General features: G+C 37.7%; 1 protein-coding gene and 1 non-coding gene across 2 annotated transcripts; both read right to left on the reverse strand.

Moving 5' to 3' along the window:
* Positions 1 to 1502: 1502 nt before the first annotated feature.
* Positions 1503 to 5440, reverse strand: LOC131782745 (tropomyosin-like). The gene is made up of 2 exons (XM_066171214.1): positions 4291 to 5440; positions 1503 to 2460 (listed from the first exon to the last, which is right to left on the reverse strand). The coding sequence occupies exons 1-2, from the start codon at positions 5014 to 5016 to the stop codon at positions 2008 to 2010; spliced, it is 1179 nt and encodes a 392-aa protein (XP_066027311.1). The 5' UTR covers positions 5017 to 5440; the 3' UTR covers positions 1503 to 2007.
* A 3651-nt stretch (positions 5441 to 9091) lies between these two features.
* On the reverse strand, positions 9092 to 19886 carry LOC131782647 (uncharacterized). The gene is made up of 17 exons (XR_010718529.1): positions 19702 to 19886; positions 19520 to 19630; positions 16612 to 16687; positions 16205 to 16256; positions 15289 to 15393; positions 14833 to 14878; positions 14656 to 14714; positions 14294 to 14329; positions 14144 to 14196; positions 13195 to 13252; positions 12768 to 12839; positions 11477 to 11523; positions 10406 to 10585; positions 10192 to 10240; positions 9759 to 9841; positions 9272 to 9339; positions 9092 to 9136 (listed from the first exon to the last, which is right to left on the reverse strand). It is a non-coding gene; the product is annotated as an uncharacterized protein (transcript).
* Positions 19887 to 21528: the final 1642 nt, after the last annotated feature.

Raw genomic sequence — 21528 nt, forward strand, 5'->3', positions numbered from 1 at the left:
AGGCTAAATAGTGACACCATATTTGTAAAGTCCACCGAAAAAGTATGAATTTTAAAATTTATCCCTTTGAGAGCTACAGTTGTGAACGTCGATTCCTGAGGTTAAGATCTCTGTTAGCGTCTTTTTGCCTTGGAAAGATAAAATATGCGATGTAACTACAGCAGATTACCTTGGTTAATTCAAACGAATTCACTCGATGAGAAGTATGGATATAGTAGAGCGTTCATCAACTAGCAAAACGTCATTTGTTTTGTGTTCCAACTACAGCTCTGGTTCTTTACAAGTATTGAGTTTCTCGAGAACTTGAGTTCTGTCCAGATTCCCGGGAAGCACCTGAGAAATATTATACTAACACCTGCAACTTATTGTTTTTGGAAAATAATTAGCAATTTCCTATGCAGATGAGAAGTATTTGTTTTATTTAAAATTACATGGCACCAATTTTTATGGATCAAAACGAGAGCGTAAAATACGAACGCTGGGTTCAATATTTCCTACGCTGGGATAGAATAAATATTCAGTCGTAAGCTTTTGTTTGTGAAATTATATCTTTATACTGGTGTTAGGCTTGAACAGGAATTACAAGGTGATTTGGAAGCAATATTTTAATTAAAGATGAATGTGGCTTTTTTTCTTTACTGTAACTCAACTAAAAGGTTCTCTGTTATCCAGAAAGAATTCTAGATTATCCGCTCATTTTCCCATCTTTTCTTGATGTTCACCCGTTTCATGTAGTGAGACCTTGTTTGGTAACTTCAGACATTCCCCAAAAAAACAACATATCTACCTACGATTAATACATAATTACATTCATAAATTGCGCTGTTAGTTTCTACGATCCCATCTTCGAAACGCAGAGAAACTTTTAAATGAAACACTTTAATCCAGCTATCAAATCAGCCCCAAAGAGAATAACTTTCTCCGTACGAAAAGTCAGTTTCAGCGGAAACTTTTCGAAGTGATAAGAGATGAGGTTTTCCTCGAATCTCATTAAAGTACGAAAACTGTAACAGTGAACATGTTTGCATTGTCTTGACTGCGGTATGCACCATTACTGAAAAGGGACTGTCTTTCCTTGAAGAATTTCAGTTGTAAACAGATCTTTTGAGTGTATTACGACACCTGCTGGCCGATGACAACTTGTCAATTTAACAAACTCTAATCCTATCATACAATCTAGCCACCTGTATCTTCGTATTTAGCAGTTCAATATGCAAAACATGGTTTGTTGCGCGCAAAAATATCTTAAAATTTTTTCAAAGGGTTGGCAAACACTAAACAGTTATCCTGGATCTTTGTCTCAAAAGCTACAGTTTGCAGAACGTAATCTGCTTACAAAACAAAGGTGGATTGGTCTATGAGTCACTCTCTTAACCTTCTGCGACATTTTCCTTTTCACAGAGTAAAAGCTACAATTCAGCTCCCAACACTCCTGTGCGTAATTTGACATAATTAACACTCGTTCCTTTAAGAAATTAAGCAACGATCGAAAAATATTAACAACCAACTGAGTTTTATTCAACTCTTTTAAAACTAAAAACACCTCAAAAATAACGTTTTCCCCTAAATAATTAATACTTAACAAAGTTATCGAGCCAAGTTGCTAATGGTTAAATGGCCATGTAGACAAATTGGATTATTACCATATGAACAAAGAAATAGGTCTCGTACAAATATCTCTACAAAAATCAAGCTTTAAACAAATGGTCTAATGTCTTTTAAATCTGAAAATTTCGAACAATTGAGAACACTATAGAAAAGATGCTTATTCATTTTCAATAAACACTAAATAAATAAATCATGGTATTCTAGAGAAGACTCTTCAGTTAGCAGTTAGACAAGTCAACGTCCTCTTTATGTGAGATGAGTTTGTTTTCTCTGCCAACAACCAACCATGCATAACTCGAGGGACGCCCTCAGTCAGGTGGATAACAGAGCCGATATATTTAGACCACCGATACTTTTTAGTTCTCGGCAAAAAAAATTGTGATTAAACAATGAATCTAACTATTTAGCAGCAGCTGCCGCCTTTGCTTCGGCCTTAGCCTCCTTCGCTTGAGCTTTCTTCGCTGTTTTCTCTGCTGCCTTTTCCTGCTTGTTACTGGTCTGGCTTTTGGGTGACTGATTGGAAGCTTTCGCCGACGAGGCAGCCTTTGGCGAGGCAGGAGGTGACGAAGGTCTGTTTGAAGAAGTCTTCTCCGTTCTCGTCGGAGGCCTTTCTGGGTCAATGCTCTTTCCTTTCGTCAATGCAAACATTAACACTTCGAACAATATCAGTCCGAACATGAAATAACAAAACCAGTCCTTTGTAAAATATTTGCCAAATGTAACCAAAAATGCTGTGGATGTCAGACCAAATCCAATTACTCCAAAAACCATTTTGAATGTCAAATTATTTTTTTTTCTGGCAATTGCAGTGAAACGTCTTAAACACACAGATTGACAGAAAATTGTGCTCTGCTTTGAAATGAAAATTTTTTGTTGTTTAAATGTCAATCAAAGTCACGTGCCACTCATGGAGCGAAGTAATTGGTGGTCATAAGCGTGACTTATGAATATGGCACAACTCCGGAAAAAGTTTGCCAGTAAGTTCAGTCAGGCCGTTTCATTCCTATAATAAGGTAAATATGACTTTTAGAAAACAAAAATAAACTTAAAAGAGGCTTACCGTGCTAAAAAACTCGATTATGATGTAGGAATTAAGTAAATGAAAAAAACGTGTTTTCCTTTTCTTTCCGATGAGATTTTACTGTTTAATTTTCCGAATTATTTTATCGACACTTATGTACTGCCCCTTGCCTCGTTAACTAAATTCCTCAGTTGAAACTTAGTGTTGGCTCGATAACGATAAATAAGACTGTACACAGACATCTGCATGTATTAAATAACGCTGAGAAAATTGACGATTTGACAAAAAATGGACATTAGACGCTGGCGACAAACCAAATGAATCTTAAGGTAGTTTAAGACGACTCGGTGAATCATTAATATTTTACTTAAACTTAGGTAGGTGTGTTCCCGGTTGAGAAAAAAAAAATGTTTTGCCGTAACCTACTTAACTAGCCAAAAAGTTTTAGCGTAAAGTTTTATAAGCATACAGATACCGTAAGCGGTAAGTGTTTGATAGCGAAATAGCATACTTCATAATAGGTACAATTATGTAGGATAGAAATAGTTTAGTTGGTCAAGTTCTTTTGTGCGTAATTTCACAGACCAGAGGAAAACCTGAAAATAACATGCGCATTAAAGGAAAAACACCAGTGTTAAGAAATAGCCGGAAGATCGATATTGACTTAAATGTTAATAATCCAGAATGCTTATGGTTTTCAAGGCATTTACTTTCAGATAATCAAATCTAATTTATCTGTCCATAAAAATGAATTAAAAATATCGAAATCTCGTCAGTTTAGGATATAAACAGTTGTCCTGTTAATTCCCGAGAATGTGACCTTCAAATAAATATTTAAATGGAAAAAGAACAGGACAGATTTTAGGCTAGGGAACCACAAAAAAAACACTTGTTGGCACATCTCCGCCATTTTGAATTTTTCCCCTGGGAGACAATGAGTAGTAGGAGGCGGATTAAACTCTATAGTTTGGCGCTTATTCAAACATATGTCATCCTATGTACCAGAGCGTTTAAGACAAAAAACTATATTGCCAGCATTGTTTCGCTAATCGGTAAATTACCTGGCTACAAATGTTTTCAGAATGCTCCAGCAATTTGCGGTAAATCATATGTGGATTTCAACTCGTGACGTCACCTAACAATTGACTTTATGACAAAGCGAGACACGTGTAGCGCTGAACAGAACTAATTTGCATTTCTTTAGTACTGCAAACACATAGCCAGCCATTGTTTGACGAAATCTCAGAAATATAAATTTTTATTTTCACTTCGCTGTAGAAATTAAAGATTTTCTGCATAAGCTGAGCTAGGTAAAAATTCAAAGTTACCGGAGAACATAGAAATATTAATACCGCCGTTTATCCCTGGAGACGGTAAAAGTTAACGCGTTCGACGATAGGGCGTGGAGAATTTCCATACATAACACACTTATATTTGCTATCCTCGATTTATTTTCAAATGAAGAAAACAGCAAATAACATTTAAATTTCGCTTAGTTTCAATTCCTGTGAACACATTGTTATCCAATATTTCAGTTTCGAGATGGTCTGATTTGTGAATGCTGCTAAAAGTTGTTAATCCTCGGCTCCAAACGATCTAGTGTTCATTATTGACTTTCTCGTGTTCTAGTTTGTGTGGTAAATAATTCGTTGGATACCTCAGAAACGGCCAAGACCGTTCATGGTCTCATTCATCATGGATTTCACGTCGTCAAGTTTCTGAGTTTCCTCGTAAAGCTTTTCCTTCAACACACTTTTCTCCACCTCCAGTCTTCCGATTTTCCTTTCAGCCGCCTCGTAACGCATTTCCTCATCTCTCCTTAGTTGCCAGAGCTCACGAATTTTATTTTCGAAGGCTTCCTCGCGATCGCCCCGTTTTTCTTCGGATATTTCCAATTTCCGTAAATGCCTTCCCACGAATTTGTTCTGCTCCTCCAACTCCCTTCCTTTTCCGACGGCAGCTCGCAAACGCATTTTAAAGCGCTCGGTTTCACGAGTAACAGTCTGCAGCCTTCGCCGACACTCGGCACACTTATGCTCGCTGTAATCAGCTGCATTTTCATATCGCCTAATCTCCGCTTCTAGCTTCTCAAACTTGCGTTCGTCCTCCTCCTCCAATTCATCCAGAATCTTTCGCTGCCGATCTTCTCTCTCTTTCCTTGCAAGCTCTTCGCGATAGAATTTCTCTTTATCGAAAATTCGATCTTCCACTGCATCTAATTTTTGTTCCAGTAGATGTTTTCTCCTCTTTAGTGCGTCCCGTTCCTTTTCCTTCTCATCCGCCTCGTGGTTTGCGAACACGAGTTTTTTTATTGCGGCCTTTTCACGTTCCTCGGCCTGATCAATTTCGTGTCTGTATCGACTTGTTTTGGCCTTGAATTCTTCCATTTTGTACGGTTTCGAATGTTTGATCGTAACTGGCGTCTGCCGTTGTTTATAATTTTTCTTTTATAATTCGAAATTCACCTGTTTCGCCAAGTGGAATAAATTATGGTCTCCGCCTTCACCAATCATATCAAGGAAGTGACTGGTGGATGTTTTGTATAGTCTGACCAATGGGAATCGAGGTTTTTAGTTACAAACAAAAGAAATTTCTGCGTTCTCAAGAATGACAGAAGCAACGATCAAAACCTTTTTCCTTTGTTGATTTTTCTGACTTAAAGAGAAGCATGCCTTACGAACGACTCTTTCCCTCCGTTGGATTTGACATTTTCATAATTTATATTTTAAAGAAGTTATTCTAGCTCCAGACGATTTCTTTGGACTAAAACATTTACCTATAATGCTGAAGAAACCAAGCGCGGCGTCTAAACCAATGAGCATTTCATATATTTGGATTTTCCCCGCAAAAAACGTTTTATCATTTTCACCAAGCGCTACCTATATAGCCTTGAGCAACTGTCTTTCAAGCTGGCGACGTTATCGATAAAGTGTCAAGAGTTCTTAATGCAAATTTAACGCTTTGTTATGGTGTCAACAGTTTTTGTTACTGAAACCATCCTTCAACAGGTCAATTGTAATGTGCCGATTTGCAGACAACAGACTAGAGTTACCGCCTTCAATTCAAGCAGGATTTTACAGCGGACCACAGTAATAGAACCGAAGATACTTATCTCACAATTCATTACAAACAAATTCACGAAAGCGTTTGAACTTTACCAAATAAGGTAATAGTTCTAGCAGCCAAACAGCTGGGAGACTTGACTTTTATAACTTAAGATTTGAAATACGAAAGCTGGTAGTAGAATCATTTTCACGTTTCCTCAACAATGTGGATGAAAGAATATGACGAGCCTCTTTCTTTCAAAATTCTACAAATCCAAAAACTGAAATGCCAGTTTTTGTGAGAGATTTGTCGAGGAAAAACAGACGAAATTTTCTAGCATATAGATCACTTCACAGGAAAACTTAACACGAACGTCGTAGAAGGTTTAAGAAGAAGAAGTCATGTTGTGAAGTTTTACTTAACACCAACAAGTTTTCATGGAAAATTGCATTGAAAGAAAAATTGATGGATTAAATCAAAGGTAAAAGAGGTGACTGGTGAAGAACGCTAGCAAACATGAATGATGAAATCAATAGCACTGCTGTTTAATTTATGTTGAAAGCTTCCTGATCATGCACAATCTCTTTTGTGTGTTCAGACATTGTGTCAGACTGAGCAAATTAATTAGTTTTTACTGGTTAGTAAGTTGATAATGATTGAAAAGCTTTTGAAAGCTGTGTTCGTCCGGGTCCAAATTAAAAACCCCAACAATAGCCATTAACAAAGAAACATATTGGCTAACCTGAAATGTCATCTTCAGCTACTAGCTATGAGTTATCATATGTTGTATTGATTATTCAGTTAACGATAGGCATTGTCAGGTCCAAAACACCTGACAACAGCAAAAAACTGACTACAGTATTTGTAAATGCAGCTGCAAACTTGTGTTGGCAGAGAAAAAATAAAAAAATAAAAAAAAAGTTCGTAACATTTCGGTGGTGTAGAATTCTCGTTATCAGGTTTTGGAATTATGTACTCTGGCTCGAGAATTTTTTGTGTATACCTAAGGATTATTTTAATTCAAAAGGGAAGTTTAATTCCGAATATTTATTTCGAATAGCCTGCAGAACAAGCGCAATTTGGCGAGTGCTCAGCATGTTGTTGGCGAAAATTATGCACACCATCTTTGATTTAATGGCAATGGAAGGCTGGGTAGAAGAAGAAATTTGCACCGGAGGGGTGAGTAACGGTCAAAAATAAGGAGAGGGTTTGGGGCGGGGGATTGAATATTACACCTATCACCACCCCATCCCCCCACCACTGCCTCTATCTCCAAATCAAACAGGGCCGGTTGAATACACGATCGCGAGCTTCTTAACGTCAACTCGCCCTAATGAGACGCCTGTATTGAAACCTTTACATCGAAGGGAGAACCTCCCGCAATGATCCACAACATTTTGTAGTGTTGAGAAGAGAAAAACATAGGATGTTTATCAAATACGTTATTATAATGATTAGTTGCTACGCACCTAACTGGAAACTTCAAATGTATTCTGAGAATTCAACTATAAAAGAAGCAGATTTATTTTCAAAGAATAAATAAAAACAAAAAAATTCATGTGTCAACTATATAACCCTCTTAATGCAAGATTAAATCTGAAATTCTCCAAATATTTCCACCCTAAATTCGGATGTGCATGGACAGGTTAGGAAAAACATTTCCCATAAATAAAAGCTCAGATCCAGCTACTTCTATTGACCTTCCTCTTTTGTCAAATTAATATTTGATAGAAAGACGTTGGTAAATCAACTAACTAAAGGAATATCAAAGCCTCACCGATGTAATAAGAAAAAATATTTACATTTAAGTCAGTTAGTTAATTCTCATCGAACCCTTTAGCACACAAGGCCTTGTCCTCAAACGTAAAGGAAAAGCGAATTCCCTTCTCACATTTTGAGTGGAAAAAATCAATTTTTCCCCTCATTAGTTACAAAAAGCTGCTGTGAGATTTCTACAGCTCTCTTATCCTGCTGATGTAACAAATTCTGTCTCCATTCAGTATGAAATTCTGTGTGTTATCATTGTGCACGTCTATATAGAGTACGCAACGTTGAAATGTACATCAAAACGCGGGCATTCAAGTTCAGATCAACTTGAGGCACGTTTTGGTTGGTGAAATAAAAAACACAAACTGTGTATTGAACTGCATGAGGTGTCACTACGTGCAGAGGCTATCCCGATGTCCCATTTGAAGTTGTGTTCCTCACACAAACCACACTGTACGTAGGAAACCATCAGCTGTAAATGCAGCGAAAACTCAATTAGTGATTAAACTCAATAAGAGATTAAAATTAAGGTGAGACTTTGGTGAACACACGGAGTTACTGTGCAGAATATAATTATAAAATGCAGTGAATGCAATAAAAGCCAATGATCTTTGATTCCAAAAAACAGAATTGAGCCGTCATCTTCACAAAAGGCCTCCCCATCTGGTCCAATATAATCAACAGTTGGTCCGCCATCTTTAACTCTTACTGTCTTCTATAAAATTATTGTAATACTGAGAATTTGGTGTTAGATCGACAAATGATCTCCTTATTAGTAGTTTTCTTCTCACTCTCATCACTTGTCTGCTTAACATCGTTTTGATATTGTAAGGAGAAATTCTATCTTTGTCACTCATGGGAGTTGAAGGGCTAAAAGGATGCATGTGGTCCCCAGACTCCTAAAGCCGTGCTAACGCTATGGAATTTGCTTATCGAATCCTCACACGACTCGTTCCTATGCTTCGCATATCTACGATAAAAATGGAGTCATAAAAGCTAATACCCTATTCACACCAGCAAAACATGTTTATTAAACTGATTTTTTCTGAATGAAAATCATAAACAGAGAACTGAAAAACTTAATTTTCCATAGGATTCAAGTACTTGCTAAATTGCATTTCCATTGTGCTAAATTTAAGTCAGAAAAATTTAGGTTAAGTAGTTTCTACGAAGAAAAAAAAGTTAACTGAGTTTAACAAAACAACTCTAAAACATGCTTAAGCTTTGGTGTGGATGGGGTATTAGTTAAATTTACCCTCTTAAAATAATTAGTGCATTTTGGAGACATAAATGAAAAAGGAATTCAGGTGACAAATATATTTTTTTCATGTTGATAGCAAACAACAACACAAAAACGGAGAAAAAAACATCAAACTGACTGCTATTTATGAAAAACAGGATAAGCCAAAAAAAATAACAACAACAACAACAGAAACAAAAAACAAATATAACGCTAATTCAGATATTGGGGTATATTGGTACACAAAATGACTACATTGTTTCATATCTAATATTCCTCAATTTCTTACCAATGCTATACAAAACGACTTTGGCCTGAAAACAAATAAAAACAGAGTATGTTGTGTTAATGAGGAATAAAGACATATTTTCTAGGAAATTTAAACTGCCACCCCTTCGTACCAAAGATATTCAAGGGCGTAGCCAAGGAGTGTCCTCGATGTCACGTGATCCCCTCTTTGTCAAGGGAAATTGATAAATTATAACGGTAAAACCCGGCACCCCTTTCGTTTTAACTACCAGTAAGATGCTAATTCTTTCCCTCCCCCCCCCCCCTTTTTTATTACGCTCATTAATTACATAAGAACTTACGATTCTTTCCGTTGTCATCTCAAACACATAGCAATAAAAAATGTTTCGCCATATTGCACGTTGTTTCCCTGAAATAAGAAAAAATTTCTGGTTCTTAGTTTGAAGCAAAGAGCAAACTGCCCACGACTAACACTTAAAAAAAAGTTAGTGAAAGAAGTAAAATAGACAACATCACATGTTGTCTAAATGTTCGAGAAGAGGAAAAAAAGTTTATGGAAAAGAGTCAAAGAAGCAGACAGAAGGAGTGAAGGATACACATTGATAATCAAGTAAGCATGACTCTGAACAGGAAAAAGGCGCTGTTTTTTTAAATTTTTTTTACACCCCATGCTTTTCAGAAGCCATGAGAGACTGACCACTATATTGGCAAACAGGTCGAATAACAAATAGAGAGAGAGAGAGACGGTCAGTCAGTCGGACACACCGTGAGGCCGAGCGACACAAAAACAGGCAAACATGAAAAATAACCTCACAAACAGTTACTTACCCTGAAACGAAAGCTATCATTTCTTTTCTGTCAGTGCGTCGACCACAAGACGATGTTTCAGTAAATGAGTGTGTTCCCAACACCTAGAAATAAAGGTTACCTTGAGTGAGTATCTCAATGGGGTGATGGCTTCTACGGCTAATGGTTGAAATTAAAGCAGATTAACGGGTAACGATTAATTTCTTTCCAATGCAGGTACCAGAAAAATATTTTACGGTTAACTTTTTTTACGATTACAGTTAATAATTATCAAATTTTACACCTGGCTAAATTTTTGGCCGTTTAACGGTTAACAGGTTATCCCATTGAGACCCTCCTGAGTGACGTCATCCAAATGAGTGAAGTCATTTTTCAAGAAATACATGTAAATACTAAGAAACTTTTTATTATGTCAACACCACACAGGCAACGTTTACCCATTTATGATTCAAACCTTTGATGTCGCTTGATCTGTGGACCCAATATTTGTCTCAGTTGAGGTTCAGGAAGACAGGCTGGAACAAATATAATAATTTAACAAAAAAGTTTTAGGATATTTACATCTAGGTGTGTCCAGCACTAACACGAGTAACGGACAGCCATTTAATAGGGTAGTCAGGGTTTATACGACTGCAAAAATAAAGAAACAGGTGTCTAGAATAGTTAAGAAAAATATTCACCTTGGTTTGTTGTTCTGTTTTAAAATGTCCAAAATAGAGTCTTCAATCACTGCCACACCTCCATCCGTTGATTGCAAGATAAGGAAATATGAAGAAGGAGCAGTGTTGTGTTTAACATCTTTATACAAATAATCAGGTTTCCTCTTTATCTGTACGCTGCCTCCGCACCTTTTCCACAGTAGTCAAGCGTAGGAGAGCTGCGTCAGTAATTTTAAAGTTTGGAACTTGTTGAGTAACTTCCCAAATGAGTGCGATAATGTAATCCAGGGTTGTTTTGGGGTTGCTGTATTTTGCTTTGTGATTGGTCCAAAACTTCGCCGTCAACCTTGTAAACCATCAGATGCAAAATGAAAAACCCAATCGTAACGTTGGCACTGTTGCTTCCCAACACTTTTTTTAGATTAGAAATCTCGCTGCCTCCTTTTGAAAGGTATCACTTGCTATATTGGATGTTGTGATTAGTTTGGTTTTGGGTCAAAACGATTAACGCTATCGAAAATCGCTCTACGTTCTAAAGAATGGAGAGAGGAGCCTGAGACAGAGACCACGCACCTTCATCCCTTCAATTCCCACGAAGTAGGAGATATGTCACCTCTACCTCAGGCAATGTAAGGACATTATGTACCAGAAGTGTGTTTAGATGAGACAAAAACGGATCATGTGTAAGGTGACAACCTAGTTGATATAACACAACAACTTCTCCCGACTACAATTTACCATAAAATGTATGCAACTTGGAAAAGAGAAGTACAGTTCAGATCTTAGACTTATGTGCTAATTTCAGGCCATTGTCGGGTTCCCGGTAACAAGACCGAGTGGATCAGATAAACCCAGGTGTAGCCGGGGAGAACGATGGGATTTTTTATTGTAAAAGTCAATCGGGACACAAAAAGTGAAAGGTGAATTATGATGGCAAGGGTGCGTTGAAATTTGACTAAAGGAAAAAAAAGAACTCAGCGTTATAACCGAGATAACAAAAATGACAGCCAAATTTGAAGTTTACCGGGATAAGATGGGGTAGGGGGGTACAGAAAATAGGAAGGCGCTGATCCAGCTTACCTCTCAAACTGCCAATTTTCCCTAATACCGTGGCTGCATATATAGCACTGAAGAGAGAAGAGTATTAAGATTTATGGGCAGGACTTCCCTAGGAACAATAAACCGAGAGAAACTTTCAAGGTCCTTTTATAATACCGCGGCGGAAATTTGTCGCAACAAAATACCCCCTCCTATAGTCTTCCATGCACAATAAGGTACAAGAATCAAAATTGGAAAAAAGCTGAGTTATTGTACAAGAACAAGGAAGCCTGGAAATATGTCCAATTTGGCCCTAGTAAAGACGACGAGAATGTGAGTTGTCACGAAACGAAAGTTTTTCCGAAGAGCGAATTCTCTCAAACCTCTTAGAGGACAATACATCTTTCTCACTGAAATGAAAATAAAATGTCATTACATTGTGTCTTGACGCATGAAATGGAGTATCCTTCGAATCCTGACAGCTGTTGTGGAGAGCTTTGCCAAAGTCGCTATCCGTCTCTTGTTTAAAAGGATCGGCGGTAATTACAGTAATGCTCTCTGCGGCTGCGCGAAAAAAAAGCTATGTCCAGTGATGGAGTGGCCCTGTGAAGCGAATGCAACCAATTTTTAGGACAATTTAGCAAATAAAAGTTTTTTAAAAGACTTAATAGTGGGGTGACCTCTGAGTTCCTTTGGCCCTTTTATCGCTGAGAAATTTACATTCATTTGAAGAGAAAGACCTGGTTGAACAGCAAGCCTTAGCCGAGTCCTAGCGCTTCGTCTCTTGGGTTGAGACACTTTCACTCATAATGCCTTCTTCGCCGCGAGAGTACACATGGGTACTAATAGCTATCAGGAAAACTTGTCAAAATGGATGAAGGGGGGGAGGAGCGGGGAAAGGGGAGGGAGGAGGGTAAAAATAAGATGTGCCGCAACATCCTAATTCAATCGGAATGTACAGAGACCAAGATTAGCTCCCGTACTAAAGAGTCAATGAGCTCAAGAGTAAATAACGGAAGAGGATAGCCTCGTACATCACGAGTAATTCCATTTTACCCAAACCTCGACCTGAATTATTAATGAAAACCTGATCGGTTAAAAATTAAAGGCCTCGAATCACGGACCTTTACTAACGTCCACCGAAGGGTCTACCGGTGTTTCGCCTTCAGACGATCAACAAATTGAAAGGGAACGAACAGTTAATTACACCCGCCCGTAAGAAATTTCAATGTTGGAAAATCTTTCAGAAGTAATGCTCCATGATCTTTGTGTTAGACTCAAAGTCCATCATGCATGGAGGGGTTCTGGAAATCAGTTCATACGACTTGCTTACCTTGCCAGCCGTGGTCTTGCGCAGAACTATCCCTACTAACTCGTCCAGTGTGTCGCCATAAGCGATGCCAGCCTAAGGAAATGATCAATCAAAAAAGAAAATTGCAAGTCATCGAATTAATCAGTTTTTTTTTTTAATTCTCTTATGGTATTTTTTATATGTCCACACGCATCGCTTCTATCAATATAGCAGCGCATCCGGAGTAAAGGTTGGCTGAAGGACCACTCCTAAGTCAATAATGGAGACCCAATTCGAGACAACTCGCCCTAGCATACCAGCTTGCACTAGAGAGAACCAGACAAAAAGGGAATGAAAAGGACCAGACACCGTAAAACCACTTTGGAGTAAGTACATTTTCCCTGATGACAACATTATCAACAAATAGTACAATACATGAATCAAAAATTATAAATTGGCTTTTGCTTACATCTTCCGCAGCGCTGTTTTTCCTCACTTGAGCCACTATGACTCGCCCGTTCACAGCTCTGCAAAAACAAAACAAAAAACAAAAAAACAAGAATACATCAATTTTCGGGAATATATGTGTCTGAATGGGTATTCCAACAGGGTTATTAAAAGGTGCCCGTGATTAGCGCTCTCCCTTACAAGATCTACAGTCTGTTATTAGGGAGTTTAAATGAAACCACGACGGCAACGGCAACGGGAACGTCCTGAACAAAAGTTTTAATGAACAGAACAATGGCTATGTACGTGTGTTATAGATTTTTGTAGATTTCTCTGCGTCCTCTGCAAAACAACAACGTGAAATGACCAAGCTTTGGGTCATCAAGAGAACGTGAACAACGACGGCTAATTTCTTAAATTTCTACCTCTAATTTAACGTTGTGTTCCATTTTCAGTTTCGAGATAGTTTTGACCCTGAAAAACAAACTAAATTACCTTTGAGTATCGCGAGATTGGTTGGTAAAATTAAGATTCACTTTTGAACCGACGTTGTACACGGCGTCGCCGTCGTCGTTTCTTAAATTCCCTATTGGGAACCTTTAGCAGTTTGGAAGGCAACGCCAAAGAGGACGTCGATTGAATGGGTGTGATTACCATCCCTTACGGCGCCGCAAGTTAACCTCAGCATAGCATATGAGAGCGGCGTTGAGTTTCAAATGGAATTTGCCGTCGACGTTTCCTTTCTCGGACCACGCAAATTTTGATGATTTCACATTGTTATTTTGCAGAGGACGGCTAAGAAATGTACACAGTTTGAAAACGCACGAGCTGAGCTATTGTTCTGCTCATTAGATCTTTTGTTTTACCACGTTCCATCGCCGTCGTGGTTTGCTAAAGGTCCCTATTATCTCAATTGCACTCCGTTTGAACACAAAGTTCCTCACGTTCAGGAAACAGAAAATATCACTCACCTTACAATCAAGCCGAGCTGTTTACAAGGTACGATTTCAACGTGCCTGAGAACCTGAATTTCGCGAGAAAGAAAGCACCAAACGCTCCGATTTATAACATGGAATGGACTTAATTCGTTTATGAAGACAAAAAAGGAGAAATAAACTTACAGGAATCAACCATGTTTCATCCAGGAAACTGCAATTCTGCAGAAGGGGAAACAGGAGAAAACAAACTAGTGATTTTAATTTTCATTATAATACTTTATGCCACCGGAGGACAAACAAAATTAACTTTGAAATTCCGTGTAAAGCAACCCACGAAGATATAAAAATTGCATAACAGGTGAAACCTTACATACAGTTTTGACGGGATAGAGTAGCAGAGCTTATCTGTTTTCTCGACCAATTACAGCAAAGCAGATATGAATACACCCTAATATTTCTCTTCGCGGATGAATTATCATTTTGTCTTTTTATTTCAATAGAAGTTCAACTCGGTAGAATTAAATAGAATTTCCCCTCCAACCTACCTTGAAGTCCAGGGTGAAAACATGCTCATTTACTTCTTTCAAGATTTCCAGAAACAATTCTGAAGAAAGAAGATGTGCCCATTAACATTGCGAGAAAAATTCTGCTTTCTCTATACACCCGATTAAGTTTAAGAATACGTTTCTTCTGAACTGGTAAAATCAAAAGTTTAATACAACCTCTCATAACTTTATCGCGAACAACTGCAGAGTTTCTGTACCAGTACTGTAATATAAACAAAACAAATAATATTCTGTGGGTGAGCGACTCATGGCTAACAGGAACGTATTCTTCAAAGTCCAATAATAAAAGCAATCAATTCTAGGAGACGGAGTCATCAGGGTTTGACCCTTGACCGGGTCACTGTGTGGTGTTTGGTATAAACCTCTCTACTCTTAAACTGCTTCTTTCCACGCAGACGTGAAAACAGGAACCAACCGAAAACACAGGTGAGGGAATCTTGAAAATTTGTTTGGGGCGACCTGGTCAGACTAGCACCCCGTCAGACTAGCACCCCGTCATAGTGGACCAGAATAAGGTCCAGGACTAAGAGGTCATTATCTTCATAACAAATTCAAATGTTGGTTCTTTCTTTCGTTAGTAGTATAATAAATTAAACCGCGGCAAATTAATACCTTGAGTATGGGTGAGTTGGCTAGACTCTGAACTGTATACGGTAAAAGCCTCTTCATCAGAGCGAGGCGAATGAATTGTCGGCCATATCCCTGGTATGAGTTGATCTGTAGGTATAGATGAAAACACAGAACTCATAAGTAATTGTCATTAACTGATGAAAGTAAAGAAAAAAAAAACAAACAAACGAACTGAGAATAATGGGAAAAAAGCGCCAAAGAAGTGAATAACAAAGAGAACTTTTCGCTGTCTATCATGTTAAAGGGCGAAATTGCCTGGTCTCGATGCCTTAGGTGATCTCATTGATATGTGTAACAGCATTATCCAGCCTCATTTTGAATATTGTAGCGTTTTCTGGGGCAGCTTCGGTTTTGGCCTATGTGAAAAAATACAGAAGCTCCACAACCGCATAGCCCGTATTTTATTTTATGCAAGCAATGAGGACGATATTGAAGAGCTGTTACAAGCACTCGATCGGCTGGCTATCTCTGTTAGGATGCACAAAACTTGATTTAGATTGAACCCTGAACATCTTCGATCTCGATTTAAATCCCGAAATGATGTTTCTTGGTACCGACTGAGAAATTCTGAGAAATATATTGGCTATTCCACAACCCTGCACCAACTATTTGAAAGTGAGCTCTTCCTACAGGAGTACTATGTTTTGGAACAGCCTTTCCCATGATATAATAAGTTTTTATTCTTGTAATAGTGTAGGAATTATAAATCAGCTTAGATAGGCAGAATTAGATATTTTATAGTCTCAGATTGTGCCGAGGGATTTTACCACGTATAAATAAAGTTATCTGTATATTATCTTATCTATCTATCAATGAATGCCCGTTGGAACGCTTCGGATAGAGCAGAAATAAAAAGTGAAACTGAGTTGAGAAAGTTCCATATGATAAAGCTTCTTACCTTCTTGCATGATTTTACGAACGTTACCGCATGTATGTAGGCCAACTTCTGCCTAAAAAATAATAACAATAATTGTCATAAAACGATGAAAACAATTAGATGAACAAATGGATGAACAAATTATTATAATATAAGAACTTTTGTCTCAGTATCGAAATAAACCAAATAAAGTAATCACAAAAAAGAGAAAGATGACTAAAAGCCATTGGTAATTCAAAGTGAAAACGAACAAAGTGGTCGTGGAGATTGGCTTCCGGTGCGCATCTGGCTTCCGGTGTGCATCTGATTGATTGAGAGGGAGTTAGAGTTTGCAGTCTCGACCAATCACAGAACAAATTATAAGAAAATTCAAACAGTCTCATTCTATTATCGACACTCAATTAGGAGTTCCAAAAAAGAGACCGCACCTATCGTTGGGGAGGTAATCGATCAGCGCCTCTATCCAACACCAGTAATCCCATTTCTTGAGACCGAACACGGAACCTAAAACGAACGGAATTCAATTATCCCATCAGTAACATCAAAAGCTAAATTCTCGCAGGCGGTTGCCGAGTTAATGATGCACTGCACTCTTGACGCGCACAAACGAGAAGCACTGTCGTTTTTCTGCACGAGTGAATGGTATGCATAACAATACTGAAAGTTTTTATAACTTTCTTCACACTTGAACGAGTAAGCGTAGGTGGTATACATGCCTACCATAAAATCAATCAAAACTACCGGTACAACTATTAATCAGCCGGAATTGTTAGAATTAAGCTTTAGTTTAAATACTCAAGCAATAATTTTCAATTTATTTGGAGAATAATACAGATATGTGTACGCACCCTTAAAGAAAATACTCAAACTATTAATTTGCCACAGTAATGGTTGATTGCATAAGGCGTCCATGCGGCCTCTACGCAGGAAAAACTGAACCTCCAAAAGTTCACTAAAATTTAATTGTTAAGCGCACAAAGCTAAAACAATGACTTAAGTTAGTGTGATCTTAACTGCGTGCAATTTTCGACTGCCATAACTGAAGGGCTGACTTTCTTGAATAAAGCTCAAGTGGACTTTAAAAAAAGGAATGTCGAAACCTCGATACAAACAATGTCTAAAATCGAATCAACTCTTTGACAAAATATAATAAGCATGAAGAAATTACTTCAATCAAACATCGAAACTCTAAGCAAAATAAGCGTAGTGGGCTTAGTTCTGATCAACATCTGTGTGGATATGGGACACATAGGACATTTTATTTCAGCGCTCTTCCACGCTTGATCGACCTGGAATACTTCCCGCAAGTCAACAAAACAACTCAGATCAACTCGACGGCGCAAAAGATGATAAGGCGCAAGCTGATATGAAATAACGTGGCGTTGAACCCCAATTTGGAGATCGATTGAACTTGGGATTTACACATTTTGCGAGTGCAGCTGGTGGTGGAAATTTGGCGCTCATTCCATGGCTTATAACTCTAGACAAGACTTGTATGAACTTGTGTATTGAATATGCATAAAGCTTTCAAATTATACAATGGTGCAATATATGATTTGCCTGGAGCATTAAGGAACGTATACTGGGCAAAATGCAACTCAAGGCGTAAACAGAAAACAGAAACTTAAGCTCAAGGATTGTTGCGAAAAGCAACAATAGCCGAAAAACTAGCAAACCCTAAAACCATGGATGGTTCCCTCACATTCAGACATGAATACGAAAAGTGTGGCTTTAATAAATTCGGTGAATTTCAAGTTCTATAAAGCTTCATAGAATATACAAGAAAAGAAGGCGCAGTAAAAATTTACCTTCTCATTTTGAGTTAGGTAAAATTCACAGACATCAAGCTGACAATGGTGAAACACAGAGCTATTTAGCGCTTTATTAGACTAACGGAAAGAGCGTGGTTTAAATAGGAGGTTTAGAACTTTCTTTCACGCTTGAAATACCAAGCAATCCTCATGTACCTTAGGCTCTGCTTTTTGGGTGTACGAATTTACAAATCTTAGTAGGAGTTAAAAAAGCAAAGGAACTTATGTAAAGAAACTTGGTCAATTACAATTTTAAAGTCGCAGGATAGAAAGCAGTGCGTCTCTGCATAAGTTTCCTCAGAAGTTGCCGCCAAACTTCCAACATGGCGAGTTTCTTGAAGAAATTTGCATTCGTAAATCAAAACATGCAGATTTATCTTTGCCTTTGGTCTGTCTATATTGACTAGCGCTTGGAATTAAATTTACTTCGGATAATGGAGTAAGTTACAAATTGCATCAAAGCTTCGTCTTCTAAAAAGAAAAAGGCAGAAATTTGCCCACTGAAAATTAGCGCAATTGGTGATGACGCAACAAACTCTGAAAAATAATAATTAACTAGGGAAGTCGTATATTCTCAAGTGGAAACTTTAAGGTCGAAAAAGGTTTTTTTTTTGCGTGCAACGGCTGTCTAAATTTTCGGCTGAAAGATGTTTCTTTGATAACCCGCGCTATTTGATTTAGCTGTTAAGTGCAAAAAGAACGTGATTTGCTAGTTAAAAGCAAGATGGTTTTGGCGTGTGGTGAAATTTTTGTTCACCAGCTAACACCAAGCTCTTTGATTTGATTTTCAACCTTTTGTTGTGGTACAATTTAAAAAGATAAGATTCGCGCGGTTTAATGGATTTCATTTCCACTCGGAAAGTTCATGGTATTAATTGTTGAGACTTAATCGCCGACGAACCGTTCAAGAAATATATATCATGGTGAATCGTTAACTTTTATAAAGAACGACTTCAAATTTTAAGCCTCTCGGCGGAAGAAAATTTTGATTCAAATGTGCATAATTTCAAACAGTGACGCAAACATCTTAAAACCCACTCAAGTGAATAGGTTTGAAGAAAAGTTTCGCGTTTCGCGGTGAAAACAAACTGTCAACGGGTTCTCGCAACACCTGCCAGCCAAAATGAAAAGATAAACTTCTCTGTAATGATTCAGTAATGAATGCATCGAGATTGATTCAAGTTCTTTCTTTTGATGCTTGGTTGAATCGGTAAACGAAGAAAGACACGCATACTAGCCCTACAATGCAAATTATTAAAAACCCAAGGGATATCTCCACGCTTGAGTGAGGTCTCCACCGCCAAAACGACCGACGAAAAAGCAAATCTTTGTCATTAATACAGTGATTTTCGACAGATTGAAAGAAAAACTGGGTTTTCGTAAGAGAACGCATCGTCTGTCAAATCCTGATGTAGCGACGAAAAAACTATTCAATTTAGAAGGACGAAGGAATCGAACCCATGATTACGGCATACACACCATCAAAATTATGGTAATTGAGTCACATATCTCTTCCTCAACTTACTCTTCAATCCAAATCTAAAAATCGCCTCTATGCCATCGCAGAGTGGAGCAAGCAGCACGTTCTCATCTCCAACTGGCTTATTGATGGAACTTTCCAATCGAAACACAACAGCTGAAAGAGAAACATCAAATTTTATGTTTGATATTCGGGCAGGAAATCTTCAGCGGAGCGCAGTGTCTTACTTTTGAGACTGTTAAGACGTATTTCTGCTTGCAGAGTCGTCATCTGTCGTCTGCACAGCTATAAACTCCAGATCACATCCCTTATAGTTTTTTTCAGAAAATCAGCTACATTTTAGCTTGACAAGAACTCCTTCGACTCATTCCACGATCAACCCCGTGATTATTTTGATCACAAAGTGTCAATGGTCATTCGTTTGGAACGACTTCATAAATAAGTAATAACGTTAATCCCATTTCTCGACCAACCATGAATTTCTCCGTGCGAACCGCAGCAGATTGACAACGGAGCGACTTGAAATTCGCTGTAGAAAGATGTGAGATTGCACGATTTACGAATTAATTTATTTTTAAAAAATTGTGAGAAATTCCATTACAAATCTTGAAACCTTAAGAATTATGTGAGACTTGTATAGGTTCGGCTGCTGCAATTTCGGTGTATATTTGTTTATACTACAGACGCACTGAATTAAATATTGCAAATTCAACATAAAGGGAAAGTTTATTGCGCAAAACCAAGCACAAAATTAAATTATTTTCCTTGGGTAATAACTTTTTTTACAAAAGAACTGGTTAATTTCCTGTGAATAAGGATTAAATATCAGTTATTTGCTTATGAAAATGAAGATAACTAAGTTGTCGTCGTCTGAGTTTATCGACCGTTGGTAGAAATTCACAGTTTGAATAAAGAAAAATAGAGAGATATATGAGGAAAATTGTGACATGCAAGTGCTTTACTCAAAAGGATCATATACAGACATGAAAGATTCTATACTGAAAAGAAGCCGGTTGATGCTTACATGGCAAAAAGAAAAACGCACAATACTGTAAAGGCACACATAAAGTGAAAAATCAAATCACTGTATAAATAATCTGCAAAACCTGAAAGAAACTACTCTTTGGAAAAGGAATTTCACCTGTAACTTCGAAATTCTCCCAATAACATTCATTTATCATCCAGCAAACAGGTAATGAAAATACTGAAACTTATGAGTCAGTTGTCATATTGATCGAACACTTCTCGTAACTAACTTACAGGGAGATGAGTGCAACAAGAGAAGAGAAATAACAATCAGATCTTGGGGGTTAAAGATTTAAAGGGTGAGAAACCATTTTTAAAAATGCAGACGAAATGATAATTGCTATTAAAGGGGCTTCTGGTCACTATGGCAACAAATGTAGGACTATTTTTAGTTACTTTTATCGAGCAATTTGCTTCAAACTTCAATGAGGAAATATTGTACGAAGAAGATAAGCAGAATTCAAACTAAGAATCACAAATTATTTAGGCCTATGATTACTTTTACCTTAACTGGTTATTGAAGGTAAGCAACAGAGCATCCTTTTGATTGGTCCTCAAACTAATCCACTTGAAATTTAATCATAGGTTAGAAGAACACAAGGAAAGTTTTAAAATATCAAGACACGAGGATTTGTGGGCGATTTTGCTTATTCAACATCCAGAGAAGGCTGTTGTGCCGTGGTAAACAGTCCTTTAACTCTCATGAGTGACCAAGACAGAATTTCTCCTTACAATATCAAAATAATATCAAGCACACTAGTGATGAGAATGAATAAAAATATAAATTTGGGGGTTGTAAGTTGATCCAATACCAAAATCTCTGAATTGAAATCATAAGAGTTGTATGGCAGACGGGAGTGTAAAGGTTAAGTCAGAAATCACAACAGACAATCAGAACAAGGGAAAAGACTGCAACTGAAAGAGCTAAGAGTCAAAACAAGTAACTGCCCGACGCGGGAAAACACGATCGACCATGTCGATACTTGGTTTAGTTTTAACGACTTCGCTGAACCAATCACAATGCGAAA

Source organism: Pocillopora verrucosa, chromosome 8, assembly GCF_036669915.1.
Source record: "Pocillopora verrucosa isolate sample1 chromosome 8, ASM3666991v2, whole genome shotgun sequence".
NCBI lineage: Eukaryota > Metazoa > Cnidaria > Anthozoa > Scleractinia > Pocilloporidae > Pocillopora > Pocillopora verrucosa.

Excerpts from the sequence above, each read along its gene's own strand:
- LOC131782745 (XM_066171214.1), bottom strand. The coding sequence starts at position 5,016 with ATGGAAGAATTCAAGGCCAAAACAAGTCGATACAGACACGAAATTGAT. Across the intron at positions 2,461-4,290 it reads TGAACGGTCTTGGCCGTTTC|CAGAGCACAATTTTCTGTCA; the intron begins TGAGGTATCCAA and ends TTCATTTCAAAG.